This window comes from Mobula hypostoma, chromosome 9, assembly GCF_963921235.1.
Source record: "Mobula hypostoma chromosome 9, sMobHyp1.1, whole genome shotgun sequence".
Classification (NCBI taxonomy): Eukaryota; Metazoa; Chordata; class Chondrichthyes; order Myliobatiformes; family Myliobatidae; genus Mobula; species Mobula hypostoma.
The window spans coordinates 98,533,140-98,544,382 of NC_086105.1; the positions used below are offsets into that span (position 1 = coordinate 98,533,140).

Sequence of the window (11,243 nt, forward strand, 5' to 3'; positions counted from 1 at the left end):
GGGAGGGGAAGGGGGCTAGCTACTAGGTAATAGGTGAAGCCAGGTGGGTAGGAGAGGAAAGGGCTAGAGAGGCAGGAATCTGATAAGAGAGGAGAGTGGACCATAAGAGAAAAGGAAGGAGGAGGGCACCTGGAGGAAGTAATAGGCAGATGCAAAGAGGCGAGAGGGCAGAATGAGGAATAGAAGAAGAGGGGAGGAGGGGGCAAAACGTATTTTACCAGAAGGAAAAATCGATATTCATGCCATCAGGTTAGAGGATACCCAGACAGAATATAAGGTGTTTCTCCTCCACCCTGAGGGTGGCCTCATTGTGCCACAATGTAGGAACAGGAATGGGAATCCGAATTCAAATGTCTGGCCACTGGGAAGTTTGCTTTTGGTGGATGGAGCGAAGATGCTTGATGAAGCAGTCCCCCAATTTACCATAGGTCTCACCATTGTAGAGGAGGCCACATCGGGAGCACCAAACACAATAGGCGACCCCAGCAGATTCACCTCACCTGGAGAGACTGTTTCGGAGCCCTGGATGGAGGTGAGGGAGAAGTTGTATGAGCAGGTGTGGCACTTTGGCTGCTTGCAGGGCTAAGTGCTGGAAGGGACAAATAGACAAGGGGATCACAGAGGGAGCGATTCCTGTGGAAAGCAGAGAGAGGAGGAGAGGTAATGTGTGTTTGGTAGTAGGATCTCTTTGGAGTTGGCGGAGGTTGTGGAGAACGATGTGTTAATCAGATGTGATTTCCCATTGATAACTCTGACTGTGCTCAATCCTATTATTCTTTTCAGGAGTGAAATGATAAGTTTCTGCACTCTGATGACTCTTTGGCATTCTCTACTTTAGAGGGTTGTGGAGTCTCAATTACCAAGTGTATTCAAGACAGGGATTGATAGATATTTAGGTATTAAGGAATTAAGGGGTAATGGGGGTAGTGCGGGAAGGTGGATTTGAACTAATAGCCATGATCATATTAAACGGTGGAGCAGGTATGAGGAAGCCAATTGGCTTGTCTGTACTTCTGTTTCTTATGTTCACAGTGCCTTGGAAAAATATTCAACCCCTCATAACTATTTTCACATTTAACCATCTCATTTTCTAAATTTAAAATATATTGAAGGAGAAATTTTGACCTAACCTACAAAACATTTTGCATTCATGTTAAATCAAAAGAAAAATTCCAATAATTTAATAAAAATTAAAAAAAACAGAATTGTGAGGCTGAAAAACTATTCTTCTCCACTGTAATTACTATGCTAATTTTCTTCAGGTGTAATACTGTATATTACCTTATCAACTCAGCCAATTTGTTGATGCAGAATATTGGAGGATCACCTGTTTCCAATGAATTCATCAGAATAAATACCCTTCCCTCTGTAAGGTCCAACGGTGTGGTAGATTTTCAATAAACCAAACCAAAATGAAGACAAAAAAGCATTCAAGGCAAGTCAGGGAATGATAATAGAGAAGCACAATCTGGGGAATGGTACAAGGCCATCTCAAAGGCAGTGAACATAGGTCGGAGCTCAATGCAGCCCATTGTGAAACAGTGAAAATAACCTGAAACCACAGCCAGACTGCCTAGCTCAGGCTGCCCCTCTAAACTTAGTCACTAGAGAAGAATGGCATTTGTAAGAGGTGCTAGCAGTCACTGAGTGAGCTGCGGATGTCAGTAGCTGCATATGGAGATGAAGTCCACAATCTCCTAAGGCCTTGCACATAAAAGGTATTTATGGAATAGTGGTAAGGAGTCCTGGCTAAATAAAAGAATATCCTCCATAAAGACTTTGCAAAGCGTCACTTAGAAGGTACTGTAAAGATGTGTAAGAATGTCCTGTGGTTGGATGAGACTAAAGTAGAGCTTTTTTGCCTCAACACTAAGTGGTATATATGGTTTAAATCTAAGACTGCACATCGGCCAGGTAACACCGTACCTACTGTAAAGTATGGTGGAGGTAGCATCACGCTATGGGGATGCTTTTCAGCAGCAGGGACTGGAAATCTGACCAGGATTGATGGGAAGATGACACCTGCTAAACACAGAGAAATCCTGGATAGAAACCTACTGCCCTCTGCTAGAAAGCTCAAACTGAGAAGGGAATTCATCTTTCAGCAGGACAACAACCCAGAGCACACTGACAGAGCAACCGTGGAGTGGCTTCAAATATAGAAAATTGATGTCCTTGAGTGGCCCAGTCAGAGTCCTGACCTTAACCCAATTAATCATCTCTGGCCAGATCTCAAGATTGCTGTCCACTGCCACTAACCTGGCAGAGCCTGTGCAATTTTGCAAGGGGAAATGGACAAATCTTGCTCCATCACATTGTACAAAGCTAACAGAGACTTATCCAAAAAGTCTGTAATAGCTGCACAAAGTGGTTGAACTAAGTACTGAACAAAGATGGATAAATACTTTTGAAGTGCTTTCATTTCAGTTTTTGAATTTTTAGTTTTTTATGCTTTACAATTTTCCCTGTTTTTTGGACACCACTGTGAAAAAGGAGCATGTGATTGACAGGTAAAAATTCTCGGTTAAATTGATCAAGATCCCTGGTGGTAGTATTCATTTATGTGAACAAAGGGTTGGGGGCTGAATACTCTGACAAGGCACTCTATATTGTAATGTAATCCATTACAGTACATTCTTATGCTAGGATCAAGCTAATTGATCCCAGTTCCAGGTTACCAGTATTTCTGTCATTTGCAGGTGGATGTAGACCAACCAGATTTGGTGAATTTTCCGGAGTTTGAGTCAGCAGAGTTCCAGGAATGCATCCTGAGCCCTGGAGATGTGCTTTTTATCCCAGTCAGCTACTGGCACTACGTAAGGTCTCTGGACGTCAGCTTCTCTGTCAGTTTTTGGTGGTCCTGATTGTTGCTCCTGGAATGTGGAACTTCGAGGAGTGGGGAAATGATGTGTGAATTCTGAAGCTGAATGTGAATGCATCAGCAATTGGCCTGACATAAAAAGAAACTGAGCGAGAGATTGGGAGAGACGGACACTGAAGAAAACTGCAAAAAGGTGCAAGATCAGTGAGGGAAGGCAGGCTTTGTACAGAAGTTTGATCATTACTGTACCAGTAATCAAACAATTTTCTCAGTGCAGCTGCCAGCAGCTTCTAGATTATACTACATTTCATCATCAGGAGCATCTCAGCACCACTGGGTGCAGATTTCTAACAACCATTTACATAGAGCCCACCTCCAGGCAGCTGCTGGACCTGAGTGGACAAGGCATCCTACCAAGACACGGAAAAACCCAAGAGGCTTTGAAGGCTTTTAAACTGCATCAGTGGGTTTAATGCAAAACATCTTTCATTAGATCAATCAAAATTAAAGGCTAAGTATTCAGTTAAAGTATTCAATCATATTGGTATTTTGTTATTGTGTATCTATGGGGATAAAGCTCTGAGTAACATTTCTCTAGATAACTTGACAGATCTGTTCAGAATGCAGAAAAACCTTTTTCATGAAAGAGTAAAGGAAAATAATATTCCCACTGAGTGAGGAGAAATAGTTTTTTTCTAAGGCTAAATCTTCCCACTCGGTGTGGTTCAGAACGAATTGCTGCCCAATTTATCCCCCTCACTTGCACCGGCATCATATGCCACTGTGTCCTATGCTAGGTCTCCCATTGGAGGTACTACACTGGAATTGTTTGGGTTATTGCGACCAGTTGGGAATATCTGTGCCTAGATTGTTTGGCGGATGAATCCTCTAATTGCCCTGCTCATCTGGGTGCAGAAGATTCCCTCCCTCAGTGATTGAGGAGTGAAGTCCCCTCCTCTGACAGCAGATTCAATGATGCATCAGCTCACAGCGGGAGACTGGTGATGCTGCTTCTCTCTCAGTACAACAGAGAGAGCTGCTGTATAATGTTGACATGTGAAACGGTTTGGAATATTTTCAAACTTTCAAGGCATTCTCTCAGCAAACCTTTGCTTTGCATTCAGACATGAGTTGATTTATGTTTGGGAGAGGAAAACCATGAAGATGGTAATGAGGTTGGTGCTGAATTGGTTTTATTGTATCGCTGTGAAAACTGCAGAATAATAGTGCTGGTGTTTAAGAATACTGTGTGAAGATGGAAATGGAGCTGTACAGGAGGAGTAACTTCACGGTTGAATACTCTGCTAACACTCATCCTTCATTTTTAAATTGAATTTGCTAAATTGGTCACTGGCAGTGAGATACAGTGGAAAAACTTCTCTTGCATACTGTTCGTATAGATCAATTCTTTACAACAGTGCACTGAAATAGTTTTAAGTAAAACAATCACTGCAGAATAAAATGTTATAGTTACAGAGAAAGTACAGTGCAAGTAGACTAAAAGGTGCGATGTTATATCGAGGTAGACTGAGGTCAGGAGTCCATCTTACTGTACTAGGGGATTGTTCAATATAGTCTTCCAACAGCAGGATAGAAGCTGTCCTAGAGCCCGGTGGTACATACTTCCATGCTTTTGTATCTTCTGCCCAATAGGAGGAGGGAGAAGAGAGAATGTCCAGGGTGGATAGGGTCTTTGATTATTCTCGCTGCTTTACTGATGCAGTGAGAGCTTTAGACAGAGTCCATGGTCGGGAGGCTGACTGCAGTGATCTGCTGAGCTGTGTCACAACCCTCTACAGTTTCTTGCAGTCATGGGCAGAGCAGTTGCATACCAGGCCATGATGCACTGGGATGGATTCCCTTCCATGGTGCATCAATAAAAATTAGAGTCAATAGGGAATGCTAAAGACCTTCAGCTTCCTGAGGATGTAGAGACACTATTGAGTTTTCTTTGCCGTGGCATCAACGTGGTTGGACCAGGGCAGGCTGTTGGTGATACTCACATGTAGGAACTTCAAGCTGTCAATCCCCTCAATCTCAGCACCACTGATGTAAGCAAGAGCATGTATCTTGTCCCCTTCGTAAAATCAATAACCAGCTCTTCTGACCTTAAGTGAAAGGTTGTCGTCATGACACTATGTCACTAGGCGCTATCTCCTTCCTGCATTCCAACTTGCCATTATTTGAGATACGGCCCACTGCACTGGCATCATTTGTAAACTTGTAGCTGGAGTTCGAGAAGAATCTGGTCACGCAGTCATGAGTGTACAGGCAGTAGAGTAGGGGTTCCAGGATATGCAGTGTTGAGAATAATCATGGTGAAAGTGTTGCTGCCTATCCTTACAGATTATGGTCTGTTGGTCAGGAAGTCAAAGTCCAGTCTCAAAGGAAGGCGTTGACTCCCAAGTCTAGGAGTTTACTGATAAATTTGCTTGGAATTATAGTATTGAAGGTGGAGCTGTAGTCAGTAAAACAATAGTCTGACGTAGGTGTCATTACTGTCCAGGTGCTCCAGAGGGCACCACGGTAGCATAGCAGTTCACGCAACAGTATTACAGCTCTATTCTAACACCGTCTATAAGAAGTTTGTATGTCATTCTTGTGAGTGCGTGGGTTTCCTCCAGGTGCTCCGGTTTCCACCCACATTCTGAAGACATACCAGTTAATAGGTTAATTTGTCATCCAAAGTTCAAAGTATATTTATTATCAACTTTATACAACTTTGAGATTTGTCTCCTTACAGGCAGCCATGAAACAAAGAACCCCAATCGAACCCATTAAAAATAAATCGTGCAAACAATAAAGCAAGCAAACAGCATTCAGATCTGAAGTTCACAAAGCCAGGCATCATTGCAGCCGATTCAGAAGGCCTCAGTCCAGCACAGAGTCGAGCAAACCCTGCGGAGCAGCGAGCCGAACTGGCCCCGTCTCTTGCCTTTGACCCCAGCACCCCAAACATTTCGATCCCGCCCGATGCTTAAATCGTCCAAACTTCAGCTCGTTCCTCACCCTCGGGCTCAGGCTCCGTCACCTCAATAAGGTCAGTACCCGACCTTCCCAATTCAGCTCAGCTCTTCAATTGTACAAATCTCTGATCTTTCCTTGCCTTGCCTCGGCTCCGCCTCATCGAATTGCCTCCAAGTCCGCTCCAACAACTCCAGCCTGGACATGCTGCAATTGTTCTGCCCCAGCGAGACTCCAGTCATACCACAGGAACACCAGATCGTATAGGCGATTCCATTCAACTCCAAAAGGGCAGCCACAGGCCACCATTTGCAGCGATCGTTTGTCAGAAAAAGTGTGAATAACAAAGTATATAGTCGGTTTTTTTTGCTCCATTGGCCACCAGCAAGTTGGAAGTACAGGCAGTCCCCAGGTTACGAATGAGATCCGTTCCTAAGTCTGTCTTTAAGTTGAATTTGTAGGCAAGTCAGAACAGGTACATACGGTTCTTATTTAGCATCAGTTGGTCAAATGTTTGTCTCAGTATAGAGTATATATTTTACCATTCCATGCAGAGCTTTTCTTTTTCTCGTCATAAATGGCCTTGTAGCAGCTGAGGCCCTCGGTAACTGTACGGTAAACTTTGGTGAACCTCTCTGTATTAGGATCTTGCTCCTCTAACTTTACCATCCCTGCTTCAATGAGACAAAAGGCTTCAGCTAACTCTTTTGTCAAAAACTTTTTCGGTTCTGGAGTTTTTAGGTCCCAGTCTTCTTCCTCAAATGCTATCATCACTTTATCCTTTAAAATTGTTCCGATCGTTGACCGACTGTAGCCTAACGCTTTTCCAATGACCAATGGCGTTTCACCTCTTTCCGATTGCTTTATTATTTCCACTTTATTTTCAATCGTGATCATTTTCCCTTTTTTTGATGCATCACCAGCACTTGCATTGGATTTACGCTTTGGAGGCATGGTTACAAGGGTAAGTAAGAGAAAAATTTAAGCCAAATACAAAGTTACACACTCAACACAGTGTTAACAGCAACGTGATCCGACTTAAAATGGCGGACAGCGTTCTCCTTCCTCGAGCCGATGAACCGCTGAAGCCACGCAATCTTTTCATGAGCGTCACAAAGTAGTGCATGCGTTCGTTATTACGAACCATTGTATTTAACTCAAATTTTTAATAAGCTTTATGACAGTCCACTCGTAAGTAGGAGTTGTCCGTTAAGTCAGACGTTCGTAACCCAGGGACTGCCTTTAGTGCCATCCTAAACCAGAAGATGTAAATTGTCCTGCGATTCAATTAGGGTTAAATAGGTAGGTTGCTGCGCCATGCAGCTGATTGGGCCAGAAGGGCCTGTTCCACGAGGTGAGAGTAAGGCCAGGGAGATGGCATCTGGCAAGTTGCAATGTTCAGGTTGTCTGAGAGTTAATGCTTGTCATGACGGCCTCTCAAAGCACTTCATGATGGTGGATGTCAGAGATACTGGACAGGAGTCATTACTGCACATTACTTGTTTTTCTTTGGCACCAAGGTGATAGTGGTCTTCTTAAAGTTGGTGGGAACTTAAGACTGAAGCAGGGAGAGGTTATAAATTTCTGCAAACACTCCCGCCAGCTGATCTGAACAGGATCTACAGACATGGCCAGGGACACCATCAGGGCCAGATGCTTTCTGTGGATTCACTCTTCAATAGACTGATCTTATATATGCAATAATGACTGCGGGTTCATGTGCCCAACCAGAAGGCCTGGATAACAGCAGTCTGTTGAGGGCTAGATCTGAGTGTTCAACACTGGCAATCCAGAACCATAGAAGACATTCAGGTATGACCTGTGGGTACAAGGGGGATGGCAGAGGTTTTTCCACACAGGGCGGTGGGTGCATGGAATGCACTGCCAGCGAAGGTGGTAGAAGCAGATTAAATAGGGTTTTTTAAGAGAATCTTAGATATGTACATGGAGCTTAGAAAAATAGAGGGTTATGTGGTAGGGAAATTCTAGGCAGCTGCTGGAGTAGGTTACATGGTCACACAATATCGTGGGCTGAAGTGATTGTAAAGTACTGTAGATTTCTGTGTTTCTATGGAAATCAATGGGGCAAAAAGACAGTATCATATGAAATTAGAGACAATCGGATCTACAACAGCTGGGGCAGGGTTTGCATGCCATTACTTCCTATAAGGCAAAGGTTAACAGCAGTGAGTCTTCACTCCCTGATGAGTTCAATGTCTTCTATGCACACTTTGAAAGGAGAAATAACACTGCACCTGTGTGAATCCCCTTGGCATCTGGCGACCCTCTGATCTGACCTGGAGACCAATGTCACAATAACTTTCAAGAGGGTGAACAATCCCAAGCTGTTAGGCCCCAGTTGTATACCTAGCAGGGCACTGAAAACCTGTGCTAACTGGAGTGTTCAAGGACATCTTCAACTTCTCACTGCCACCAGCATCAATCATACCAGTGTTCAAGAAGAACAGGGTGAGCTGCTTCAATGACTATTGCTGGTATATTTGTTCTAGATCGCCAATTTTCTTTTACCCTCGCCCTTCCCTCTTCTTCATTTCCCCATTCTGCCCCCTCCCCACCTCTCCATGGTCCACTTTCGTACCAGAATCCTTCTTCTCCAGCCTTTACCTTTTCCACCTATCGCTTCACAGCTTCTTACTTTTCCCCATTCCCCCACCCACCTGTCTTCACCTATTACCTTCTAGCTTGTATTCCTTCCCCTCTCTCACCTTGTTATTCTGGCATATTCCCCCTTCCTTTCCATAGACGCCACCTGACCTGCTGTTCCCCCAGCATTTTGTGTGTGCTGCTTGGGATGAAGTGTTTTGAGAGGTTAGTCATGGCTGGAATTAATGCATGAGCAAAGACCTGGACTCACTGCAATTTGCTTACTATCATAACAGGTCTACTGTGCTACAGTGGATGCAGTCTCACTGGCTCTCCATTCAGCTTTGGACCATCTGGACAACAGCAAAACATACATCAAGCTGCTGTTTATCAATTACAGCTCAATATTCAATACCATCATTCTGTCAGTACTAACGAACAAGCTATGAAACCTGAGCTCTGTAATTGGATCCTCAGCTTTCTTATTGGAAAACCAGTCAGTGTAGATAGTTTATAAGATCTCCTTCTTACTGACACAGGTACACCTCAACAATACTGCTTAGCTCACAGCATACTCTCTCTGCAAACATAACTGTGTGGCCAGGCACAGCACAAATACTATCTATAAATTTGCTGATGACACCACTGTTGTTGGCAAAATCTCAAATGGTGATGAAGGGGCAACGGGAATGAGGTAGATCAGTTAGGAGAGTGGTGCTGCAGCAATAATCTCGTACTCATCATCAGCAAGGAATTCATTGTGGATTTAAAGAAGGGGAACACAGCAGTTAGCAGTGGAAATGGTGATCAGCTTAGTTCCTGGCTATCAACATTTCAGAAGGTCTATCATGGGCCCAAAGTATTGATGCAATCACAAAGAAAACATACCAGTGACGACTCTTCATTTGAAACTTGAGATTTTGTAAAAAAACTAGCAAATTTCTACAGCTGTACTGTACGGAGAGCATTCTGACTGGTTGCATCACCACCTGGTATGGAGGCTCCAATGCACAGGATCACAAGGGACCTGCAGGATTATAGACACAGCCAGTTTCATCATGGGCACAAACCTCCCCAGCATGAAGGGCATCAAGAGACGGTGCCTCAAGAAAAGCATCACCCATCATCACAGACCGTCACCATCCTAGAACATGCCTTTTCATTTTACTACCTACATTCAATATTTTAGGAACAGCTGCTTTCTCCCACCCATATTTCTGACTGGACCATAAACCCATTAAATTTACCTTTGTATTCCTCTTTTGCACTAATTATAATTTTGTAGCTTATCGTAATTTTTATGTCGTTCACTGTACTACTGCTGCAAAAAAACAAATTTCACAATATGTCAGTAATATCAAGCTTGATTCCAATTTGAGGCTGTTGGCACTCCAGTCCCCTTCTGTTCAAAGTGTGCTCATTGGGAATGGGTGTGTTGTTGTCAGCAATGCCGCCTTACTCTTGTAGTCCACTAAAGCATATAAGCCCTTCCATGGCTAACAGTTGGTCTGGGACTTGATAGCTTTACAGTGGTCATATTTTGTAACGATCATTGTTATCTTAACACTGCAGTTCTAGACTTGATTAGGGCATGAATTTCCTAGCTTATCTCTGATTTCTGGTTTGGAAACACTCAGATTGTCCTCTTTAGGACATAGTCTTAAATACATTTGCTGATAAAGTCCATCTCAATGATGACACACATCTAGGTTGGTTGTTGAGTCTTTGACTATAGTCTACCAGCTCAAAGCAGTGACATAGAAGCTCATCTAATTCCTCAGACTAGCACTGAATGACTTTTTGTATTGGATCCTCACAGTTCAGCTTGTTTTTAATGCAGGGAGAAAGAGCACAGCCTTGTGATCTGATTTGCTAAAGTGGTGTGTGTCTGTGCACTCCCATGTGGCAGTTGGACACTATGCTGTTGGTAAAAGAAATCTTCAAAATTCACACCTTTTCCTCAAACCCCTCTAAATTCTATTTTCCTTTTTGTGGATACACAAACTGACCTGCATGAATGGATGCAAAACAGTCTTGGTGACAGGAGGCAGAGGATAGTAGTGCAAGGGTATTTCTCTGATTGGATCCACAGGATCGATGCCGGGAACTTTGCTTTTGGGATATAAATAAATTGGATATGAATATAGGTATGATTAATAAAAAGTAATTGTAAATGACATAAAAATAGGTGTGGTATAGATAGTGAGGAAGGTTGTCTAAGGCTACAGCAGATTACTGGAGGAACATTGGCAAATGGAATTTAATCCTGATAAGTGCAAGGTGAGGTATTTATGCAAATGTGATAGGACATGGTAATCTACTAAGATGTATTAATAAACCGAAACTGAGAATTCCAAATCCATAGCTCCCTGAAAGTGCAACACAGGTAGACAGGGTGATGAGGAAAGTATATACAATGCTTGCTTCATAGGTTGGAGCAGAGGACAGGAGTTGTGATGTTGTGTTGCAACTTCACTAAACATTAAGCCACATTGTGAGAAGGATGTGATTGCCTGAAGAGACTGGATAGGCTGGAGAGACTGGATAGGTTGGTCTTGTCTTCATGGCCTAGGAGTGACTTGACTATATGAGGCATAGATGAGTGTGGATTGTCAACTGTTTCATGATAGGTGTATCAAAGCACAAGAGGGTATAGTTTTACGGTGAGAGGAAGGAATTTTAAGCAAGGCATGGAAGGATATGGTTCTAATGTAGGCAACTAGGATAAAATATGGATAAAAATGTTAAGCATTTATGCGATGGGTTGAAGGGTCTGTTTCTGTGGTACAACTCTAAGATGCTATTAATGGGCCTCAGGGTTTGTACAATAATTTGCTACTGCTTTTGTGGGTTA

The 11,243-nt window shown here is 43.1% G+C and overlaps 1 protein-coding gene across 1 annotated transcript in view; it reads left to right on the forward strand.

The window, feature by feature from the left end:
- The window catches only part of kdm8 (lysine (K)-specific demethylase 8), a 73,891-nt gene extending 62,836 nt beyond the window's left edge, over positions 1-11,055 (forward strand). Inside the window, exon 8 of the mRNA XM_063058735.1 lies at positions 2,700-11,055. Within this exon, the coding sequence (XP_062914805.1) occupies positions 2,700-2,864 (165 nt within the window). The 3' untranslated portion in view covers positions 2,865-11,055. The remainder of the gene's footprint in view (positions 1-2,699) is intronic.
- The last annotated feature ends 188 nt before the right edge of the window (positions 11,056-11,243 follow it).